This window comes from Gracilinanus agilis, chromosome 2, assembly GCF_016433145.1.
Source record: "Gracilinanus agilis isolate LMUSP501 chromosome 2, AgileGrace, whole genome shotgun sequence".
NCBI lineage: Eukaryota > Metazoa > Chordata > Mammalia > Didelphimorphia > Didelphidae > Gracilinanus > Gracilinanus agilis.
In genome coordinates this window covers 178,377,463-178,403,214 of record NC_058131.1, presented here as the reverse complement: position 1 = coordinate 178,403,214, position 25,752 = coordinate 178,377,463, and the positions used below count along the sequence as shown (strand labels likewise).

At 37.2% G+C, this 25,752-nt stretch overlaps 1 protein-coding gene across 1 annotated transcript; it reads left to right on the top strand.

The window, feature by feature from the left end:
* The first annotated feature begins 7,942 nt into the window (after positions 1-7,942).
* On the top strand, positions 7,943-9,340 carry LOC123233438 (vasculin-like). The gene has a single exon (XM_044659548.1). The coding sequence runs from the start codon at positions 7,943-7,945 to the stop codon at positions 9,338-9,340; it is 1,398 nt and encodes a 465-aa protein (XP_044515483.1).
* Positions 9,341-25,752: the final 16,412 nt, after the last annotated feature.

Sequence of the window (25,752 nt, the reverse complement as noted above, 5' to 3'; positions counted from 1 at the left end):
CAAGGGCAGACTTAGGGTCTCCAAATTTCAAGTTGACAAGGGGTAAATTATTTCTCATCTGCTGTTGCAATAATAAAGTTTACCATATCATAAAATCTTACTTAGAGCCTCTCCTAGAAGCTAAATTCATTGTTATAAAATCTCTCGCTAGTGATTAAGAAATTGATTGCATTTTGGAATTACATGGAGATAGGGAATATGATAGTTTTCTCAAAATTTTAGAAAAATATCGGCCAATTGCTATAAATCTCCAGACTATATATATCTCCAGATTATAATTCCACTGCAAACACAATTTTGTAATTTGCGATTAAACCATTCTATAAGATAAATTCCCAACCAAGTGTTCTATCTGACCCATTAGCAAAATTACATGATATTCATGGAGAAAAGACCAGCACTGAACAGAAATCTTGATTTTCAAATAGAAAGATCAAAAGATACCTAAGGGTTGGGACCCCTTCTGAAGCCAACAAAGAAATGTCAGAAGGTTGGTTTAAGTTTCCCAAAGTCATACCCTGACGTGATTACAGGGAAAAGTAGTCAGGGCATCTATGGTTTAAAATTTCTTAAACAGAGAATTTGCTGCCCTAACACAGAAGTCAAGAGAATCACCAAAAGGTAATTAAGAGAGGGGGAAAAACAAAAAACAAAAAAACATAACCTTTTCTTTAAGGGGCCCCAAAAGATGATATTGGTAACTCTTAAAAATTATTATCATCAGGGTAGTTAGAAGAAGTATACTTAGAAGGAACAGTGACAAACTGTATAGGATGAAATGTCAAGATATATATGTAAAACTAGAGGTAAAAAAAAAGAAGATAATATTAAGAGAAATGGGAAAAGAGACAAAATGGAGTAAATTTAAATTCCATAAAGAAGCCTGTGGGGGCAACAGGGGAGAAGACCAATACACTGGAAGGGTAAAGAGGTTGGAGAGAGGAAATAATTAATTCTTAAGTGCATTGAAAGTAACTTAAAGAGGTAAGAACAATCAGATCCATTGGGGCAGAAAATTGATTCTCGCCCTATAGAAAAGTAGAAGGGTAACAAATGGACTGGTGGGGAGGGAAGCAATACTAGGGAGGGAGAGGGCAGAGAGGAGTAGCTTAAAAAGACCCTAAAGAATAATAAGAGGGGAATAAGAAGGGAGGGGGAAGAAAGGGAAGTACAATAAGGGAGGGGACTAGGGAGACTGATTAAAAACAAAACACTGGTATAGAAGGAAAGAGTGGAAGAAGAAAGGGCAGGACAAGGACAGGGAATCAAAATGTTGGGGAATACACAGTTGATAATTATAACTCTGAATATGAATGGCATGAACTTGACCATAAAACGGGAGCAAATAGCAGAGTGGATTAGAAACCAAAATCCTACCATATGTTGTCAACAGGAAACACACATGAGGCAAGTAGATAGAGTAAAAATAAAAAACTGGAGCAAAATCTATTGGGCTTCAACTGAGAAAAAAAGGCAGGAGTTGCGATCTTGATATCTGACAAAGCCAAAGTAAAAATAGATCTGGTTAAAAGAGATAGGGAAGGTAATTACATTCTGATAAATGGTATAGACAATGAAGAAATAGCAGTACTTAATATGTATGCACCAAATGGTATATAACATCTAAATTTCTAAAGGAGAAACTGGCAGAGCTCAAGGAGGAAATAGATAGTAAAAATACTAGTAGGAGACCTGAACCTTCCCCTATCAGATCTAGATAAATCAAACCAAAAAATAAATAAGAAAGAGGTAAGAGAGGTGAATGAAATCCTAGAAAAATTAGAGTTAACAGACATGTGGAGAAAAATAAATAGGGACAAAAAGGAACGCACCTTCTTTTCAGCAGCACATGGTACATCTATAAAGATTGACCATGTACTAGGACCTAGAAACATGGCAAACAAATGCAAAAAAGCAGAAATAATAAATGCAACCTTTTCAGATCATAATGCAATAAAAATAATAATTAGTAAGGGTACATGGATAGGCAAATAAAAAAATAATTGGAAACTAAATAATATGATTCTCCAAAATCAATTAATTAAAGAACAAATCATAGAAACAATTAACAATTTCATAGAAGAGAATGACAATGATGAGACATCCTACCAAAATCTGTGGAATGCAGCCAAAGCAGTACTCAAGGGGAAATTTATATCATTGAGTGCATATATTAACAAATTAGGGAGGGCAAAGATCAATGAATTGGGCATGAAAATAAAAAAAAACTAGAAAGTAAAAAAATTAAAAATCCCCAGATGAAAACTAAATTAGAGATCATAAAAATTAAAGGAGAAATTAATAAAATAGAAAGTAAAAGAACTATTGAATTAATAAATAAGATTAGAAGCTGGTATTTTGAAAAAACAAATAAAATTGACAAAGTACTGGCCAATCTAATTAAAAAAAGGAAAGAAGAAAACCAAATTAACAGTATCAAAGATGAAAAGGGAGACCTCACCGCTAATGAAGAGGAAATTAAGGCAATCATTAAAACTATTTTGCCCAATTATATGGCAATAAAAATAGCAATCTAGGTAATATAGATGAATATTTACAAAAATATAAATTGCCTAGATTAAAAGCTGAAAAAATAGAATACTTAAATAATCCCATATCAGAAAAAGAAATTGAACAAACCACCAAAGAACTCCCTAAGAAAAAATCCCCAGGATCAGATGGATTCACAAATGAATTCTATCAAACATTCAAAGAACAATTAATCCCAATTCTATACAAATTATTTAACATAATAAGCAAAGACATTCTACCAAATTCCTTTTATGACACAAATACAGTACTGATCCCAAAGCTAGGTAGATCAAAAACAGAGAAAGAATCTCTATAATGAACATAGATGCAAAAATCTTAAATAGAATACAAGCAAAAAGACTCCAGCAAGTGTACTATAAAGCAATGGTCATCAAAACAATATGGTACTGGCTAAGAGACAAAAGGATCAGTGGAATAGACTGGAGGTAAGTGATGTCAGCAAGACAGTCTATGATAAATCCAAAGAGCCCAGCTTTTGGGACAAAAATCCACTATTTGAGAAAAACTGCTGGGAAAATTGGAAAACAATATGGGAGAGATTACTCTAAATCAAGATAAATTCAGAATGGTTGAATGACTTGAATATAAAGAAGGAAACTATAAGTAAATTAGGTGAATACAGAATAGTATACTTGTCAGATATTTGGGAAAGGAAAGATTTAAAAATCAAGCAAGAGTTAGAAAAAATTATAAAATATAAAATAAATAATTTTGATTACATTAAATTAAAAAGTTTTTGTACAAACAAAACCAATGCAACCAAAATTAGAAGGGAATCAAAAAATTGTGAAAACATTTATAACAAAAAAAATCTGACAAAGGTCTAATTTCTCAAATATATAAGGAGCTAAAATCAATTGTTCAAAAAAACAAGCCATTCCCCAACTATAAATGGGCAAGGGACATGAATAGGCAATTTTCAGATAAAGAAATCAAAACTATCAATAAGCACATGAGAAAGTGTTCTAAATCTCTAATAATTAGAGAAATGCAAATCAAAACAACTCTGAGCAGAGTGGCTAACATGCCAGCAAAGGAAAGTGGTGAATGTTGGAGGGGATGTGGCAAAATTGGGACATTAATGCATTGCTGGTGGAGTTCAGTTCACATTGATCTGACCATTCTGCATGGCAATTTGGAACTATGCATAAAGTGCTTTAAAAGACTGTCTGCCCTTTGATCCAGCCATACCACTGCTCAGTTTATACCCCAAAGAGATCATAAAGAAAAAGACATGTACAAAAATATTTATAACCGCATTCTTTGTAATGGCAAAAAACCGGAAAACGAGGATATACCCTTCGATTGGGGAATGGCTGAACAAATTGTGGTATCTGCTGGTGATGGAATACTATTGTGCTCAAAGGAATAAAGAACTGTAGGAATTCCATGTGAACTGGAGTGACCTCCAGGAATTGATGCAGAGTGAAAGGAGCAGAACAAGGAGAACATTGTACACAGAGACTGATACACTGTGGTAAAATAAAATGTAATGGATTCAAACACCCCAGTGAAATTACCAATAATATAGAAATAGGTTTTGATTGATGACACATGTAAAATCCAGTGGAAATGCATGTAGGCTTTGGGGGGTGGGAGGGTGAGAGAAAAAATGAATCATGTAACCATGGAAAATTTTTCTAAAAAAATAAAATAAAATAAAGTGGGAAGTAAAAAAAAAAAAAAAAGATATAGGGGAGGAGAGACCCAGAGCGTATAGAGCAGTTTTCACTTGGGAATCCCCTGAATACCCAGCCATGATCTTCAGGTATTCTAACCTCTGGTTAGTGAGAGTTAAGCAGAATCACTTCCTTTCACTGGGCCAGTTGCCCAAATGCCTTGGAGACAATTGATATATAAAATTAGTATCTCTTTTATTATAAGATTGGATGCAAACTGAGAATCAGAACAAGGGGTTCCTAACTCTAAGGGATCTAGGTATTCACCCAACAACCCTCTATGTCCCTCACAAGAGGGAGCCTTAAAGTCTTCTGGCTAACTTACCAGCTCCCTATTTTTATCTAGGTGTTCCCCGAAAGCTTCCCCCTTACCCACGGAGAAAGCAAACAATTTATCAATTAAGCCTGTGAAACCATGCAAAACATATTTCCATATTATACATGTTATAAAAAAGAAAAATAAAGAAAGCAAAAAACATATGCTTTTTATACCCAGAGTTCATAAGTTCTCTCTTTAGAAGTAGATATCATTTTTGATGATGCAACCTTGATTTTAGAAATCACATAACTTTACAATTTCAAAATGATCATATTTCTTTCAGATAACTCAAAAGTTAATGACAAAGTAGGTGTAAGTGGGTGGTAATGATGACAGGCACTAGAAGTGATGTAAAAGGTAATCATCAAGGTCCATCAGATGACAAGAGGTAAGTCATTCATGGAGAGAGAGTGATATATAACAGTGCTTTCCATAAAATATTTTTTTTCCTCCAAATTAACCTTTTTATTTTTTTTTAACATTTATTAACATTTATTTTTTAGAAAAGTTAACATAATTCATGCTCTTACTTTCCCCTTCATCTCCCCCAGCTTCTCCCCCCCCAACCCCCCATGGCTGATGCGTATTTCCACTGGTTTTAACATGTGTCATTGATCAAGACCTATTTCCAAATTGTTGTTAGTTGCATTGGTGTGAGTTTCAAGCCCACATCCCCAATCATGTCCGCCTCAACCCATGTGTTCGAGCAGTTGTTTTTCTTCTGTTTCCACTCCTGCAGTTCTTCCTCTGAATGTGGGTATCATTCTTTTCCATAAGTCCCTCAGAATTGTCCTGGGTCATTGCATTGCTGCTAGTACAGAAGTTCATTACATTCTATTTTACCACAGTGTATTGGTCTCTGTGTATAACATTCTCCTGGCTCTGCTCCTTTCTCTCTGCATCAATTCCCGGAGGTCTTTCCAGTTCACATGGAATTCCTCCAGTTTATTATTCCATTGAGCAAAAGTATTCCATCACCAGCATATACCACAATTTGTTAAGCCATTCCCCAATTGAAGGGCATACCCTCATTTTCCAGTTTTTTGCCACCATAAAAAGCGTGGTTATAAATATTTTCGTACAAGTCTGTTTATCTGTGATATCTTTGGGGTACAAACCCAACAATGGTATGGCTGGATCAAAGGGCAGGCATTCTTTTATAGCCCTTTGAGCATAGTTCAAATTGCCATCCAGAATGGTTGGATCAGTTCACAACTCCACCAGCAATATGTCCCAGTTTTGCCATATCCCCTCCAGCATTCATTACTCTCCCCTTCTTTCATTTTAGCCAATCTGCTAGGTGTGAGGTGATACCTCAGCATTGTTTTGATTTGCATTTCTCTAATTATTAGAGATTTAGAACACTTTCTCATGTGCTTATTGATACTTTTGATTTCTTTACCTGAAAATTGCCTATTCATGTCTCTTGCCCATTTATCAATTGGGGAATGGCTTGATTTTTTTATACAATTGGTTTAACTCCTTGTATATTTGAGTAATTAGACCCCTGTCAGAGTTTTTCGTTATAAAGATTTTTTCCCAATTTGTTGTTTCCCTTCTGATTTTGGCTACACAAAATATTTTTTTAAAAAATCTGGAAAAAACAATTATGTGATGCAGTAAATAGATCACCAGACTTGAGATCAGGAAGAAGTGTCTACCTTTTGATTGCAACACAGGCTTGAACTAGGTGGAGGATCTTGGAAACCACTTAGTGAATTTACACCCTACTTAGTGCTAGGTGAGAAGCCAGCAAGATACTTGGAAAGCTCCATCATTTTTTTAAACTAAATCAGTCAGAAACTTGTGAATTTTTTTAAGAGTTCACACAAGAGTTCACACCCTCAGAAACTGTTCAACCAGGAAAGTGTGAATCTTTTTGATGAGAAATTGACCTTTAGCAGGTGAGAAGTTGATCCCACAGACTCTGCTCTCTGGGCAGTACTAGACAATTTGGAAACTGATTGGTCCTTGTGAAGAGAGGCGGAGCCAAGAAGTCACCATAAAAGCAAGCCTGAACTGCCTCAGAGCAGATGGTCTTTGAGAAGATAGTCTGAAGAGATTGTCTGCTGGAGATAGTCTTCTAGTCTTCTTATTTGGGAGAGTCTTTGAAGGAGTTTTGCTGGAGATTGTGGTTTGGATCATTGGCTTGGAGCTCAGCTTCAATTTAGACTCCCCGACTACTTCATTGGGTGAGTGATAAGGCTGATTGGTGAGAAGGGGTTACGTATTGGAGGAGGTTAACAAGCTTAGCTTTTTTTTTTTTTGTTTGTTTGTTTTTTTTTTCTGAATAGAGCTAGATTTTGGGAATTAAGCTCTAATTTCTTGACCCCAAAACCAGGTGTAACCCAAATCTCTGTAATTTCTAGCCCTTTAAAAGAGAGTATCTTGCTCTCCTTAAAAAAAAAAAGTCTGTTTTTTAAGGCCCTTTCTGAGCCCCAAGGTGGCTTTAGCATTAGCTTAAGTGGAGGTGGGGCATTGGGGAAATCAGTAGCAAGATCTCTAAAGCTGCTCCCTTGACCCAGCAAAGAGTTTCAGGGCCTACTAAGGGCAAAATCCCAACAGGGTACCCTGGCCACAGCCTGTGCTCTCCATCCAAGGTTTTGGCATCCTCAGACCATTTTTTTCCCTCTGCCTTTTGCCCTCCTAGGCCAGCCCAGTGAAGAGGCTCCCTGCCGGGTTTTTTACCCCTGAGGGGGGAGGGGAAGGGAGAGAACTCTTTCCAGCCTTTTAACTAAAACTCAGGTTATACCCTGAGGGACAGTTTTACCTACAAGGAAGTGTGTTTTATGTTGCCTTAAGCAAAAAGCCTTTTCTTTTTTCTTTTTTTTTCCTCCCTCCCAAATTTGGCCTCAGGTTAAGGCTTTTGCTGCCCTCCATTCAAAGGTTAGTAAATTAGGGTGTGTCTGCACCCACATGATTTTTTTCTTCCTAATATTTAGGACACTGTCCTCTAGCTCTGAGACCCTAACTAGCCAGTAACCAGTAGGATAGTGCCACCTAAAGATAGGAAGTAGAATTGCAGGCAATTTAATAATTAAAAAATAAACAAGTCAGGTACTTTCAAGGAACTTGGATATTATTTCAGAAGATTCAAAATTTTAAAAAAATGAACTGAAAGAGTGAAGACGTCAGAGAGAAAAGTAACACCTTCCTGTGCAGTCCTGTTGGAATTTATACTGGTGTAGTTTACCATTTCCTTCTCCAGCACATTTTACAGATGAGGATCTGAGGCATACAAGGGTAATTTGATTATTTAAAGATTATTCCTTCGACTCTGACTTCAGGATTTATCATCTTTGCATATAGAGTTTTTCCAGTTGAATTGTCTTCTGGGCTTGTCACAAGGTGTTGAAACTTTGTTTCACTGAGTCAGAGAGACCAAACCTAAATGGCACAGTATGACTTTGCTCCAGCCTGGCTTAAATTTCCTACTCCACCAAAATCAACAAAGTCATCACTGAATTTTCAAAAATATTCTGAAAACTTGCACTGGGCAGAGAATCATGATATAAATTATAGAAGACACAATTTTTCAGATTCTGGTATTGGATGCTCTAATGGAGGAAACTTTGGAAGGAAAAAAAAAAATAGATGGCGTTCACATGGAAGAAATGGAACTGAAAACATAAGTCATCGAGGGGGACACCATCGTGGAAGTTCCTGTTCTCATAGCAGTGCTTTCCACTCTGGAAAAAGCCAAGGACTGCATGAAAACAATGTCCCTGACAATGAAACTGGGAAAAAAGACAAGGAAGAACACAAACAATTTGAGGCTGAGGATTTTCCATCTTTAAATCCTGAATATGAGAGAAAGGCAAGTCAGAATAAATCTTTAGCTGCAGGTGTATGGGAATATCCTTTAAATACTAAATGTAGAGCTCCAAGAATGCTGGACATTAAAAAAGGCAGTACAAAAGATTTACAGATATCTGGATTCCCTGCACTAAGAAATCTTAATTCTCAGACAGTTAAAAATGGAACTGGTCCAAGTGTTTATAAAGGATTAGTCCCTAAACCTGCTGTTCCACCTACAAAGCCTACAGAATGGAAAAGCCAAACTAAAGGAAATAATGTTGGAACTCCTTACCCTCATGAGTCTACTCATGGCATTAGGAACTTTAATGCCTTCAAATCAACTGCCAAGAATTTTAGTGTATCAACAAATTCAGTTAAGGAGTATAATTGTTCAAATTCCTCTCCTCCTGTGGATAAACTTAATCAGCCTCATCTAACCAAACTGACCCAGATGTGCACTGATAAGAAGAGAGACTTTGTAAAAGCATTGAAAAGGGACAGAGTGGAGGAGGAACACAAAGATGGAAGTCTCATGGGGCCAGAGAAGGATGATGACTCATTTAATTTGTATAATAGCAACAACACTCACCATGAAAGGGACATAAACCGAAATTTTGATGAAAATGAAATTTTGCAAGAGAATGGCCGTACCTCCATGATTTCCCAACAGATCATTCGATCTTCTACCTTTCCACAAACTGATAGTCTTTCCAGTTCACTTGAGGCAGAGCTTAGGTTATTAAAGGAGATGGGTTGGCAGGAAGACATTGAAAATGATGAAACATGTGCTCCCTTAACAGAGGATGAGATAAGGGAATTCCAAGTTATTAGTGAACAGTTACAGAAGAATGGTCTTAGAAAAAATGGTATTTTGAAAAATGGCCTAATGTTTGACTTCAAGTTTGGACCCTGGAAAAACAGCACTTTCAAATCCACTTTTGAGAATGACACAGAGACAAGCAGCAGTGACACATCAGATGATGATGTGTGAAGGATTCTCTTAACATCTTTAGAAGTTTTAGTGTGATACATCTCATACAGTTTGGGGCGAATTGTAAAAATGAAGAACTATAATTTTGTAGTAAAATACCCCATTAAAAAAAAATGTTGGGGGGGACTTCTTCATGAAGAAAACCAAGAATGTTGTGTTGGTCAACACCATCTTCAGGAGAGATTGTATCATTACCCGAAAATCCAAGGTTTAAAATCTTTTGAAGAAATTTCAGGAAAAGAAACTCTCCAACACCCTGAATCAAGAAGGCAGATCTTTGAAGACTGTGCCATAAGGATGCCTGTGGAAACCACACATTACATCAAAAGATCCAGAGTGAACTTTGGGATATAATGAATTGAACTGAAGGGTGAAGGGGGTTGAATATCATTTAATTTGAATGTAAATTTCCAAAGGGAAATGCCTCCCAACTGGCTTTTTGTCAATGCGTATATCAATCATTGTTTCTGCTCTTTTATTTTCCTCTTATCCACAAATTGTTGTAATTCCCTCTTGGTAAAGTGCAATATTCTATACAACTCTACTAAGAGAATCTTTAGAGGTATAAGCTGTTCATTTGAAATTATTCATTGGGGAGAATAGGCAAGTTAATCTCCCCAAACCCTCAATTGGGGAGATTTCAACATACTTGTCTCCCAGTAGAATCACAGGGGGAATTGTGAAAAAGAAATTCCCCTCCCTTTGTTCTGATTTAATCAATCAAGGACTTGGAATTCCCCTCCATTTTGTTTTAATTTAATTTAATCATTCAAGCACCTGGAGGTCCTTTCAGAGAAAGGAAATTGAAACCAATGAGACAGGAAATGGATCCCACAAGGAACTACGATTGGTTCCTGAGATGTGACATTGAGAAAACAGCTTATAAAGGTGAGATCAAGGGGCTGGAAGACACCTTTTTTGCTGGCGACTCTGGCTGAAGTGACTCTTGTGAACTTCTGGCTGAAGATTGGAGCCTGAAGGCTTGCTCTCACGCTCTTCTGGATGGAGATTGGGACCCTTGTTGGTGGCGAGCTTCATTTCATCAGAAAGGCACTTAGAGTGGTAGGCTAGTCAACTCTCTACCTCTTTCTTACATTTCCCTGTCTTTATTATCACTACTTTGATGTAATAAAGCTAATAAAGCTACTAATTGCCTCATGATTTAATTTTAACTATTATATATGATCTAAGCTATCCAACCTGAAATCATAATTTCTTCAATACCCCTAAACACAACTAAGTAGATGAGTATTTGGGCTATCTGCCTATTGTTAATTATATATTCATGTATAAGAATGTCTTTTAAACATCTCAGGGTTGTATAGGACTAGTTAGACAATTAGACAATGCTCTGGGAATATGTAGAGCCAGGATATAATTCTACTGTTTAGTAATGTTACATTAGAAACATTTTCTGTTTTGTTTTAAAATTAATCAACAAAAACTGAAAACACCCCTACTTAACACTAAAAAGCTGCTCCCTGGAAGCACATAGTAGAAGCACGTGGTCCTAGTGTTTTTTACCCTCAGGGGGAAGGAGAGAGGAAAAAACTCCAAAATCTCTTTGTTAAAATATAGGCTGTATTCTAAGAGCTTTACCTACCCCCCCAAAAATGTGTTTTATTTTTTTCCTAAAATACAAAGCTTCAGCTGCCTCCTGTTATCCCTCCTAAAACTTAGTTTTGGGCTAAGATTTTTTACCACTTCTCCACCTAAAAAGCTAATTAGGGTGTTCCTGCACTCACAACAATTGACTCATTTGAAATTCTTAAAAAGACACACCCTAACTCCTAGCACCACCTACTGACAAAAAGGAAAATTGCAAGCAATTTTACTAATTAATTGAATTAAAAAAAAAAAGTAAACAGGCAAATAATTATGATTTTTAACAGCATAACCCAAGTTGGGAAAATGTTGTTTCTTTTCTATTTAAAATGGTTCATAATCAAATTGTGGTATCTGTTGGTGATGGAATACTATTGTGCTCAAAGGAATAATGAGCTGGAGGAATTCCCTGTGAACTGGAATGACCTCCAGGAATTGATGCAGAGTAAAAGGAGCAGAATCAGGAGAACATTATACACAGAGACTGATACACTATGGTAAAAATCAAACATAATGGACTTCTTTACTAGCAGCAATGCAATGATACAGGACAATTCTGAGAGACTTATGAAAAAGAACGTTATTCACATTCAGAGGAAGAACTATGGGAGTAGAAACACAGAAGAAAAACAAATGCTTGATCACATGGCTGGATGGGGAAATTATCGGGGATGTTGACTCTAAACAACCACCCCAGTGCAACTATCAATATTATGAAATAGGTCTTGATCAATGACACATGTAAAACCCAGTGGAAATATGCATCAGCTATGGTGGGGAGGGGAGAGAAAGAACATGAATCATGAAACCATGGAAAAATTTTCTATTAAAAATAAATAAATAAAGTGGAAAAAAATGTTTCATAATTCCAGAGAACATTTCACAGTGGCTCTATATAGTACCGTTTATAACTGGTGAAATAAGCTTGGCATTTTACCTATTCTTCCTTAGGAAGAAATAGAACAATTGTTTGTTTGAATTCAGAGCTGAACTAAAAGTCAACTTGAAAGAAAACTAGAAAATAACTCAAGTAACCTTGAGAAAAAATTGGAGGAGAATTTGGGAGCTCTCAAGACATATATAAAAAGCACTGGGGGGCAGCTGGGTAGCTCAGTGGATTGAGAGCCAGGCCTAGAGACAGGAGGTCCTAGTGTCCTCAGACACTTCCCAGCTGTGTGACCCTGGGCAAGTCACTTGACCCCCATTGCCTACCCTTACCACTCTTTCACCTATAAGTCAATATGCAGAAGTTAAGGGTTTAAAATTAAAAAAAAAAAAGCACTGGGAAAAGTTTGAGAAACCTCTAGAGTAAGAAGAGAGATTTATCTCTCCATACTCTCTCATCATCAAAGCCAACTCAGTCTCTGTTCCATCCTGCCCCATGAATTTCTGCTCATACTCAAACCACCTCAACTCCTTGTCATCCTGTTCTAACTACATCTAAATGTACTCAGACTCCTCCCACCTGACCTATTCCCCCTCCTAAACCCATTTCCTACACTATTGTGATCCAAATTCCTCCCATATGACCTATTTCTCTGCCTATACCCATTACCTGCTCTATGGCAAGTCAAATAAAAAGCCTAGAGACAGAAACAGATAATAATTCAGCTAAAAGCTTTTTTACCTTAAAGGAAGTACCCAACTTCAATAAAACTGGAGATGTGGTATCTTTTAAGATACTATATATCCTTCACCCCCTGAAATACAGAGAGATTCAAGTAAAATATTTCCTCCTTTGAGGATTATCCTATTGTGATTATTAAAAAGCTAGAGAATATTTTTTGAATATATGACCCTGGATGGATGGACATTGATAATTTATTACAAAAATTTTTGACAGAGAGAAAAACAAAATCATCTCTCTTGTTAATCAGGACCAAGAAAGGAGAGTAATTCATTGGCTCACGCAGGATTCAAAATGATCCCCTAACAATGAATAGGATTACACAAAACTATGCCAGGCCAGAGAGGCATTACTCAAAGCAATGAGAGCTTGCTCTGAGAGGCCTGAAACATGGGCTAAATTTGAGATCATTAAACAAAAATCACAGTAAAGTCACTCTCAGTTTATGAATAAACTTATTAAGCTGGGAGATAGATATATAGACCTGGATTTGTCCAGGGAAAGGGACATTAGACAAATATATAGACAATTCATTAAGTATTGCTGTAAAGTGGTTTGAGACTACTTTAAGACTAGCTGCCCAAATTGGGACTCTATGGATCTTGAGGAATTGAGGAAGGTAGCAGTTTATGTATTTAAGGGCCATGAACAGAAAGATGAGGAGAACAGTAACTTAGTGAAAAACTTTAGAAAATCATGGAGTGATCATAGTCCTTTTGGAGGAATCCACAAATCAATCATTAATGTATCACATCTGTGGAAAAAGGGGTCACATAATGATGGTCTGTAAGAAGTGGAATCAGGAAAAAAGGAATAATAAAAACTGAAATAATAACTACTGAAATAACAATAATTATAGATATGACAATAATCAAAATAATTATAATACTCCAAGTGAGACTAATGACAATACACAACAAAATACCCAACAACAATATATCAAAAGTGGACCTCATCCACTCTATACTCAGGGTAAAAATCCCCCTCAGCATGTTCTAACACTAATTTGTAGAAATTATGTATGTGTGTGTGTGTGTGTGTGTGTGTGTGTGTGTGTAAATATATATATATATAGGAAACCTTTACCTTCTGCCTTAGAATCAATACTAGGTATTGGTTCCAAAGCAAAAGAGTAGCAAGGGTTAGGCAATGGGGGTCAAGTGACTTGCCCAGGATCACACAGCTGGGAAGTGTCTGAGGCCAGATTTGAACCTAGGACCTCCCATCTTTAGGCCTGGCTCTCAATCCACTGAGCTACCCAGGTGCCCCATAAAATATTTTTTAACTAGAAAAGTTAACTTTAAAGGTTAGATCTTCATAGATTCTTTTGAATTCCTTTCAGTTTGGTATTGCTGTTTCCAAAGCAAGCACTTGATTCCAATAGAAGTAGAGAGCAACAAGAAGTTTAAGGAATGCAAATTCTCTAGAGCAGAGGTTCATAATTGAATATCCTTTATATTAATAATAATAGAATCCTAAGGTTTGAGTTAGCTGTCACTATATGACCTAGTTATTGGCAATACAAAATTTTAGTGACTGTATTAAATTGTATTAAGATTTTTTTCCAGGCAGTTTTAGGGAAAGATATTACTAGTGACCTGGACCAGGAAAAGCACATCTGCCAGAAAAACTGCTGCGAGAGTCAGTATGATTAAAGAAGACCTAAGAAGGGAAAGATGACAGCAATAGATGTCCCTGGAAATTTGACAGCTGTGTCATGAGACTGATTCCTTGGACACAATGGAATGAAATGTGGGGATTAGATCACCTATCCCTTTCATGTCTTTCCCATGCATTGTTATTTTGTTTGTAAGACCCTTGTGCCAGAAGAGGAGTGCATTCTTTTTGACTATCTGTCAATGCATCTATCGATCATTTTTAACATCAAGTTAAGAAACACCTAAGCATCATAGTTACACCTTCCATGAAATGTATAGTACCTTTAAGCTCTAATGTATCCTGGTGAGTCAATCCTGAAATGTATGGATATTACATCAGAATGACTCATGGGGGAGTTTGTCTCCTAATGCATCAGAGTGGGGAATGCAAAAAAAATTAAGATTGAATTGTATTATTATTAGTAACATTTCTATGTGAAATCACTTTTTCTTCTGCTGCTCAAAGTCAAGCTAAAACAGTCTGTTTCCAAACTAATGTTACTCCCAGCTCTCCTAAGCCCCCACCTCACATTATCAATCTAGGCTGGAATCTTTTGTCTCTTGTTATGGTCTTAAAAGGATTAAAGGCAGGGCTGATTAGCCTTGATGAGCTTTGACCCATTCGAAAGTAAGGTAGGCCAGTCATGTGGATGGGATGTGTTGGCATCTTCCTTATTTAGGAAAAGACCCACCTCCCCTGTGATGAAGTAATGAGGGAGGAACTGAGGTCTCTAAGTCCACCTTTTCTTTTGAAATATCCACTAATGGGGACTTCCAGGGAAGGTCCAAAGGTCTAGCTGTCTGGCTAGTCAGAAAGATGACATGCCTCCCTTTAAAGAAGAGAGCTAAGGCTCATTTGGGATCTTTTTGCTTAGAAGTCCACATATACACCTGCCAATAAACAATGCTTTTCTTTGGAAATGGCTTTTGTATTCTTTATTGGTTAAAATCCAAATATTAGAGCTTCTTGAAGACAAGACTATCTTTTGCTACATTTTTTAACCCCAGAACTTTGGACAGTGCCTAGCACATGGTAGGCATTTAATAAAAACTATGAATTGAATTATTGTTTAAAAAGTTTCATAGGTTCATATAACAGAGTGCTGGAGGGAACCTAAGAGGTTATCCAGGTTCTTTTATTTTAAAGATGGGGAAACCATGCCTCAAGAGAGTTTGAGGGACTTTCCTAAAGTCATAAAAATAGAAAGTGTCCCCAAAATTATAAAAATGGGTTTTGAACCTAGGTCCTCTGACCAGAAATCTAGGACTCTTCCCACTGAACTATTCAACCACACACATGAGAAAACACATGTAGAAGAGTGATGTATATTGCATGTTTTTAGCTGATGGAATGTCTATTGTTTTTTTTTAAGTTTAAAAAGCTATGATTATTCCTCTTGGAAAACTATTTAGATTCCAATACTAAGGATTATTTCAGCATCTGCTAAACAAACAAAAACAAAGTCTCCAAATCCACTCTAAGCTTAATTTTTAAGGTAAATGCTTATTTTTCTCTTAAAAATTTGTCTCTGTATTGCTGCTTGTTAGGAAATTTAAGTCTGAGGTAGAAACACATCTCTTATTGGAAAGAGCTGATAAGTTTGTTTGCTAATGGCTTTGAGGTGAAGGACCTGTTTAATAGTATTTAGGAAATGTTGATCAAATTGGTTACTGTCTACTATTTGTGCCTTTTAGCTAGATAAGCTATTATTTCAATAATGTTTGAAAATGTTTGCTACATGATCTCCAAGAATACTTTGGTTGGATATAAAAATAAATCTCAACCTTTTTGTTCTATGGATTTAAAATTATTTCACCTACAAGTTATTTCACCTCCAAAATAAATCATGATCTCAAGATGTGGGAAAAATATCATAGAAGCCCTGACATGAAACCTTGTCACATAACACAGTGGCATCAGATTACATGTGTACATAGTTGTTGACCACTATTAATAAATAGTTATTTACATCTGGAAGTTTCTCAGGATGTTGGGTTTTTCTTTGTAGGTAAGTGGGATAGAATCTGAACATCATCTTTTTGAGGGACAGAGGGACTAGGCATCCTAATCTTGCCAAGGTTGGATGTGCAATAGTCATTCATAGGCTTAATCCCACTATAATCACATTGAAGTGCTGAATTTTTTCCAACCTGGACTGGTTTACCCCTACTTAGTGTATCATTGAAATTGCAGAGTGGAATTCCAGTTGCAAGAAAGTGGGTCAAGCCTCAGCTGAGAATTCCAGGTTCCCCACCCCCCACCCCACCCCAGAACTCTGGGTGAGGGGGCAGTTTAAGGCAGTAGTTAGGGGCAGTTGATTCCTGGGGGTTGAAGTGAGCAGGTCACTCTGTTTGATGATCCCAGATCTTTAGGTTTGAATCTTAACCAAGCCATTTAGTTCTCTGTTGCCAACTTGCTCTAGCTTGACTGGACCTTCAATCAACCTCACTATTATCTCAAATTAGTTATTTAGACCAGAGGAGAAGATTATCTATTAGGTTAGAGAACTATTAGCTAACCAAGATACCTTTCCCCTCTGGGGGGAGGGGCTGCTTGGACATAACAGTTTAGGGCTTCTCAGACCTTTCCTATCCTTGTTAAATCTCCCCTTCCTTCCATTCCCCACATATCATTAAACCCTTCATCATTTGGGAGCTGTGCCTGGCTATTATTTAGGGATATACTTGCATCTCCTCAAACTGAGCTCCTCCAGCCATGTGGCCCAAAGCCTGACCCTTCGTCTTTCCCTGAAAGCCTCAAGATATCAAGCTTTTGTTATTTTCTCCTTACTCAAACCTGTGGGGAAATAGTTTAGAGAAAGTTAATATCTTTTTGAGATCAGCCTTACCTAGTTTCCTGACTGAGCCCAGAAGATAAGAGATCAACCTCCATTTGTAACTGATTCCTAACTGCTTGGTGGGAGGGGGGAAGTAAAAGAGTGCTCCCAAGATTGTGCCCCTCCCTTTTCACTCAAGCCTTCTGAGAGCCTGTGTGTGGGCTCTTCATATACTAAGGGACAACTAAGCCCTGATTGATATAGACCACTGGCATTTTACAGCTTCCCATGAATACAACTGTTAAAACCAATATAATATTAGGCAACTTGGCAACCTCTTTGCTCCTGGGTGATTACCATAATGGTGCTAGACTTAGTATGGTCACTCCATGGGTATTAGCCCTATATTACAATATTGCATTGCAATAGAATTCCTGAGTTTAAAGTTTAATGCATCAACCTCAATCTTAGGAGCAGCAGTGATTAAATATATATATATATAATCTTTGGTCCTAGATTGGTGAACAGTAACAAAAATGCAGTGAGAAAAAAAATAGCTTTTTATTTTTTTTTTTAAACCCTTAACTTCTGTGTATTGATTCTTAGGTGGAAGAGTGGTATGGGTGGGCAATGGAGGTCAAATGACTTGCCCAGGGTCACACAGCTGGGAAGTGTCTGAGGCTCACTTTGAACCTAGGACCTCCTGTCTCTAGACCTGACTCTCAATCCACTGAGCTACCCAGCTGCCCCTGAAATAGCTTTTTATTGAGGAAATGATTTTCTAATTGCAAAGCCCATTAACCTGTTCCTTGAATTTAGTATCTATGACTTTTATAGCATTTGACCCCATGGGGACAATCTCTTTCTCCTTGAAATCTTTTCTCTCTTGGCTTCTGTAAAAATGCATTATTCTTCTTTTTCTGTTTCTTTCAGAACAAGATAACTCCTACTCTGTTTCCTTTTCTGATTCATCCTGTTCTTCCTGCTCCCAACTTTGGGTATTTCCCAAAGCTACAGTATTAAGATCTTGATTTTCCTCTTCTTGCACTTTCTTTCTCAGGACCATTGACTTACTTTCTTGACTTCAGCTATCTTCTCTACTTGGATGATTCCTAAATTTATTTTCTAGTCCTTACTAGTTCCCTCAAACTCAAGTCCCAAATATCTAGCATCTTAGTAGGCCTGTGCACTTTAATTTTTGTCTTCATTTCAAACTCTCTATGACCATAATTAAACACAATCTTTCTCTGTTTACTATTTATATCAACTTATATTTCATTTAGACAAGCCATAACCTGAGTCATCTTTGACCATTAGATTATGAGATCCTTGAGGCCAGGGACCGTCTTCTGTCTTTCTTTGTAGCCTCAGAGCTTTCCAGAGTGCCTTTTACATACTAGGTGATTATTAGATGTTCCCCATGAAGATTCCTTTATTATATTTTTTTGGTAACCATTTCAGCATTTGATCATGCCATATACTGCTCAAAAAGTTTTAGTGGCTCCCTGTTCTATTTTGGCATTTAAAGCCCTTTATTATCTAGTTCCAATCTACCTTTTCAATTTTATTACACATTTCTCTCCATTTTTATTTTTTAATTTTGACTCAGAGAGTGTTGATTGCTCCTGTGTTCAACACTAGACTGTGGATGTGTTAAGGAAAAAAATTTAGCCATTCTCTGCTTTCAATGAGCTTATGTCCATCTAGGAGTATACAACAAATAAGAAAATTCAAAAAGTAAGTACAAAATAATTTCAAGAGGGAACAAGTGCTAATAACTGGGGGCTTAGGAAAGTGGCACCTGAACCATGATTTGAAGAAAAGCAAATATTCTTCAAGACTGAGATGAAGAAAGAGCATATTTTAGGTTTTAGCAACTATATACAAAGGCAAAGAGAGAGATAGAAGGACTCCTACGAGAAACCACTATGCCTATTTCCTCTTCTCTATCCAAAACTCTGTAAGGGAGCAAGCAGGTCCCCCAAAGTTCCTGTTGTTTCTATATTAGCAGTCACATTTTTGTTAGTCATGCCTGGTTCCAGAATGATAGGCATACTCTGTGGTCCATGGCCTGCTTCCTACTGCAAATGGCATTCCTTTTCCTATTTCTGAGCTTTGTAAATGTATGTCCCCTTTTCCTGAAATGACATCTCTTGTCATGTGTGACTGAATCTATTTCATTAGAATCAATTTTGTTCAAAACTCATCCCAACTGTTATCTCCTTTTCTGAATTTTTTGCTACTAGTGACGACTTCTTCTACCCCTTCCAAATTACTGTGTGTGTGTATTAGTTATTTCCCTTGTATACATGTTTCCCTGTATGGAATATAAACTCCTTGGAGGCAGCAACTTTTTTATTTATCTCTTTGCATCCTTAGTGACCATGACAGTGTCTGGCACATAGAAAGTACTTAATAAAAATTTGTTAGTTCATTTGATTGAAGTTATGTAGAGAATTTCAGATAATAAAGGGATCCAAGGTGATCATTCCAATGGAAGTGCAACATGGAATGGAGATAAATACCCTGGCGAAAAGGAGACAAGGAGCTCTAGGGCCAGGTTTTTGAAAGGGTAGTTAGTGCTGATAATATTTAATGAGATGTTGAAGTCACTGTAGATGAAGGAAAAGTATTGAGTGGGAAAGATAATGAATCAGATGTTAAAAAATCATTTAGAAAGGGAAAGGGGGGGGTCTGGAGTTTAATTGATGACAGCATAAACTGTAGTGGATATAAGATATTGAGAGGGAACAAATATGTTATTAAATATGTTACATGTAATATATATAAATATTAATATACTATATGTATCAAACATCTACAGTGTGGCAAGCACTATGCCAAATGTTTTACAGATATGATCTCATTTGATCCACTCAACAACTGTAGGATGTAGGTGTTATTATCATCCCCATTTTTCATTTGAGAAGACTGAGGCAAGCAGAATAAGTCACTTTCCCAGAGTCTAGCAGCTAGTGTCTGTGGCTAGATTTGAACTCAATTCTTTTTGACTCTAGGCTTAACTTTCTTTCCAAAGCACTCTCTACCTGTCCATGATATATCTTTGAAAGAGAAGAGGTTGTTAAAAGAGTATGTCAGTATTTGTGAAAAAGTGGCAAATAAGGAATATTTAATTCTCCTTCCTGTATGTGAGTGGTGGTGTGGGAAGTGTACAATTAAAATTAGGTTTGACTAAATATGAGCATTATAAAAGTGTTCGCCATTTATAAAATATTGGACCCTAAGTCAAAATGACTGTTAGCAGCTTTTATTCACAACAAGGTAGAGATAGTGAAAGTGGGAAATATAGGAAAGAGACAAAGTCTGGTCTAGTCTACAAGCCCTAAGTTCTTCTCTGGTGAAGTGAAGTCCAATTCAGCACCCAGAAGGGGCTTTCCCAAGACCTGATCTCCACGTGGATTTCCCAGTAGTCCTTAGGCAGAAGTCCTGGTGGTGTCTTCAACCAGAATTCCACCAACACAAAATGACTCCAAGGGAAAGCATGTCTCTTCAGCTCTACTCACTGATGCAGAATCCAAGGGAAGAGTTTCTCCAAAAGACAAGGAAGGAATGGTCTCCAAGGAACCAGTCTCTCCAAAAACCAAGGAAGGAAAGAGATCAGACCATGTTGGTCTTTTCTTTTATACCTCTTTTTCCATGTCATTTCCTGTCTCTCCCCCTCTTTACAGGAACCAATTGCAGTCTCCCAATTTGCCTAGCACTGCCCAAGGTGGGGGGCAATGCTTGTGACCTGGGGGTGTGTGGACTAGTAAGTGACTTGTGAGGTCTCTTACCTAATGTTTAGCTAGTTACTAAGTGATTTGATTAACTAAAAAATAGACAAAGGGAGAGTTAATTCTATCTTCACAGAGAGAATAGGAGACTGAAGTTGTTTGGGAAGAGAATGTAAAGTGAAAGATATACCTTCCTCTGAATAGTATTGTAAAGGACATATTGTCACCAGGAGAAAACTGGTTTTCAGTTTCATGGAGGCTGACTGAATGAAAAGCCAGACCATTGATAAGGAAGAGGACTTGGGAAAGTTTACTTAGAAGAGACTCTGTATTCAGGAGGGCACAACAGAAGGAGAAGAATGGAGTTGACCTGAATAGGGATAAGAGGAGGAAAGGGCAGCTAGGTATACAAGGAATAGAGTTTGGGGATTGGAATCAGGAAGTCTCTTCTTCCTAAGTTCAAATTTGGCCTCAGACTATAGTCATGTGACTCTGGGCAAGTCACTTAACCTTGCTTGTCTTAGTTTTCTCAATTGTAAAATGAGCTAGAGAAGGAAATGGTAAACCATTCCAGTATGTCCACCAAGAAAATTCCAAAAGGAATCATAAAGAGCTGGACATGACTGAAACAAGAAGAAAAAACAATAAGAAGGGGAAGGAAGCACATGAGGTCAATTTTTGCCAAGGATGGTAATTATGGGTACCAAAGATGAAGATTAGTTAGTAAACAAACATTTATTAATTATTAAGTACTTATTATGTGCTATAAACTGCAAAATCCTGGAGATGCAAAAAAGGGCAAATCCCAGATCTCTTCTTTCAAGGAAGTCACATTCTACTGGGAGAGACAACATGCAAACAAGTGTATACAAACAAGATAAATGGCAGGCAGGTAGGTGGAAAGTAATCTTAAGGGGATGCTAAAAGGAGGCATGTTACGGATGATAGAGGAGATAATTGTAAACCTAGTTGTAATGTGATGCCATGGATCTCAGCAGATCCACTCACTACATGTGTTGAATGAATGACTGCAGACTTGAAGGAAGAAATAAAAGAATGAACTATGGATCAAACATTGGAAAAGAGCCAGGGTGATAGATCAGGCTCAGAAAGCCCATTTCCTGGATGACAGAACACTGAAAAAGCAGGAAACAAAGATGAATATTTAACTTGAACTTTCCTCAGATGCACAAATGAAATTGAATGTAGTGACTTTTGTGGAAGATTTTAACTTTATAAAGTGCATATTTCAAAAATGTATCATAACAAAAGAAGTTGGAGCCGTGCCCTTCCAGAGAGTAAGAGGCAATATTTTCCTGTTTGACTTGCTGTGTATTCTCAAATGCTTCATAACGACAAAATTGGTGTCTTCTCTGCTTTGGGAGATATCACTGCTTTCTAATCAGCAGAATACTGGTGAACTCAGGACAAGTGGAATTTTACAATTATTTCCGGCTCTATGAAGTTTTGAATGAATAAAAAATATTTCTTGGACTCTTCTTACATGTTATGTACTGTACCAAGCTCTGGGAATACAAATATCAAAATAAAGCTCCTTGTTCTTTCCCAAGGTCTTTCCTCATCCTCTCAGTGGCTAGTGTCTTCTTCCCTTCAAAGTGTCTTGCATTTACTCTGCATAGATGTTCTATGTGTTTGTTATTTGCCCTTGTGGAATGTAAGCTCCTTGAGGATAAGGGTTGCCAACATTTTTGTTTTAGTACCCCATCACCTAGCATGTGCCCAGCACATAGCAGAACTTAGTAAATGTCTGTAGACCTGTGGTTGATTCATTGTTTGCTTCATGTCTGGGATATTTTAGAAAGGATAAAAACTTAATTTTTAAAAATCTTGCTTTGATTGGCTGTAGAGGTCATGAATACTGGATGAAGGTGCCAGAGTAGCACTTTTAGCTTTGGGTCTAAGCTCCATACTGGCACCTCTGAGATCCTATGCATCTTTGACCAATATATGCTATAATGAGGCTTTGAGCATTTGGAAACTAAAGTGCTTAGATATATGTCAGTTATTGTCACAGAATTAATTAAATTTCCTAATCACCCTTAAAAAGAATGCTAAAGAGGTGTTACACTATTCAATAGTGATTCCCAAAGTGGGTGCCACTGCCCTCTGGTGGGTGCTGCAGCGATCAAGGGGAGCGGTGATGGCCACACTTTTTTTGTATTACATTCTATTCTGAGTTCAATAAATAGCTTCATAATTTCCAGGGGGTGCTAAGTAATATTTTTTCTGGAAAGGAGGTGGTAGGTCAAAAAAGTTTGGGAACCACTACACTATTGTAATAATAACTAGTTCCATTAATCTAGAATCTGCAAAGCCCCTTGGGTTGATTCTCTAGTCAACCAAGTTGTCCATTCTTCTCTCAGCATCTTGTTACACAGCAAAGCAGAGCTCACTGAAAATACTTTTTAGGTAGCTTTTTCAGATAATGCAGACAAATCCAACTAGTTCACTCTGAGGTCGATGTTTTCTCTAATCAGGCTCCTTTACGAGTTAAGATTAAAAAGGGTGGAAGAAGGAAGACCTTACTTTGAAGATGGGACTGTGGTGGGCACCAGGGTCCCTCAGTACACCCCAAATTCCTAGAGACACCACAGGTCAAAGATTACGTGAGGAATTCACCTTGCAGGACTCACAGCTGAACAAACATAGGATCTTCTACCTCTAAGCTTTGGATATATCTACACTAGCCTTAAGATAAGGGTCTGAGCATGAGGGGATACCTTGTGTTTACATCTCAAATGCATTAGGCTCCTCCAGATAATTTACCCACCATTATGATTCCACACCCCCAACGTTAACATGATCAGGGTACCATAAAAGATGTATACTTGTACTATGCCCCAAGACTACCTCTGTGATCAGGATGTCATAAACAATGTGTGCTTACATTTAAGCCTCCAGATCCAAAAGCGCCTATTCTGGTACCTATTCTCCCCTGATTGCCCACTTGTTTGTTCTCATTGTTCATCCCCCTCCCCATCCTTTCCCTCCAAGTCACTTAGATCCCATCGCTTTAGGATATAAAAATCCTGAACTTTTCTCTGTTCAGGGAGGCAGTTGGTCTTACAAACTGCCTCCCAACCATCTAACCTAAATAAACCTCTCTATCTTTAAAGGGTTTCCACCAGAGTCTGTCATTTTTCTTTTCTTTTCTTTTCTTTTTAATTTTTATTTTTAAACCCTTAACTTCTATGTATTAGTTCCTTGGTGGAAGAGTGGTAAGGGTAGGCAACGGGGGTCAAGTGACTTGCCCAAGGTCACATAGCTGGGAAGTGTCTGAGGCCAGATTTGAACCTAGGACCTCCTGTCTCTAGGCCTGGCTCTCAATCCACTGAGCTACCCAGCTGCCCCATAGTCTGTCATTTTTGAAAGGGCACCCTCCCTGGACGGAGGGCTAATCTCTAGTCCCCCCATGCCCCACCCCACAACAGGACGAGAGTTCCACTGATGTGAGTGAAGGGAGATGTGGATCTTACAATGGATGAGGTCTGGAGGATTTGGTGCCTGAAAAGTTTTTTTGTTTTGGGAGAGAGGGAGTTGGAACCCTTGAGAGCATAGAACATGTGAATACAGGAAAAAAAAAAGATTAGCCAAAGAGAGTGTAGACCAGTGTGTGTGTGTGTGTGTGTGTGTGTGTGTGTGTGTGTGTAGTGTAGCATAGCACAGTATTCTCTCTGAGATTTGCAATCATTGGCATTATCCTGAGAGTAAGGCACAGAGGAAAAGAGGAATCTATGAGTTAGTTAATCCAAACAAGTCAGTGGCAGAAAGCACCTAGAAGGCAGAGCCTAGGATGGATACCTTGGAAGCCCTGACTGTGTATAAGGAATCCAGAGAAAAAGAGAAGCCAAATGATTACAGGAATCATGAATCAGAGAATCAGGGCTTACAGTAAACAAAAAGAGAAGTTGGATAATGAAGAGAGGAAGAAAAAGCCCTTTTTTGGAAAGGGCTTTGAAAATGAAATTTAAAAACCAATGAACAGGACTACATTAAAGGCAAGAGAGGAATATTTGAATGAGAGGAAAACAGAGAGGGAAGAAATATACAATCAGATAAAAGCAGGAGAGAAAGAGGAACTAATAAATAAAACTCTAAAGGGAAAATGATAACAAACAAGAAGAGGAGAGCTGGGATGAAAGGAAGAGAGCTAGTGGGAACAAGACCCCCTTAAAAATTAAAATAAGTGAAGGAACAAATGTAATATTCTATTTACAACATAAGGAGAAAATCGTAACATGAAAAAACTTCCAATTTAAGAGACAGATGACAAATTTAGAGATCAGTACATAACTTTAAATATGAATGGATCAAACAGTCCAATAAAACAAAAAAGTGACAAATTTTATAAGAAAATAAAATTTGACAAAATATAGGACTTTCATGCTAAAAACCTTGCATAGAAGGATCTTATTTTAGTATCATAAAAAGCATCTATTTGAAGCTAAAAGTGAGGATCATATACAATGGATATATGTTGGAACCTTTTAAAGAATAGATATTGGGGAGAATCAAGGAATTCCTCCCTCTCCTCATTATTATTTGATATAGTTCTGGAAATGATAGCAATAGCAATAAGACAAGAAAATTATTAGTTAAAAGGAGATAAAACTATTCCTGTTTTTTGATAATGTAATTATTTACTTTGAAACCTCAGAAAACCAGCAAAGAAACCAACTGGGACAAGAGTCAAGTTACAGGCTACACAATAAAACCTCAAAATCAAAAGCAAATTTCTGTATAAAAGTAACAAATCACAAAAAGCAATACAGAAAGGGAAATCTGATTCTAAACAACTACAAAATGCATAAAATATCTGAAGATCAACTTCCCAAAGCACATAAAAGATTTGGATAGATTTAATTACCCAGTAATCCTTAAACTAAAAAAGAAAGAACAACTTCAATAGGTAGAGGAATATTAAATGTTCATGGCTAGTCAGCGCCAATATCACATAAATGACAATATTACCAATATTATGGACAGTGAG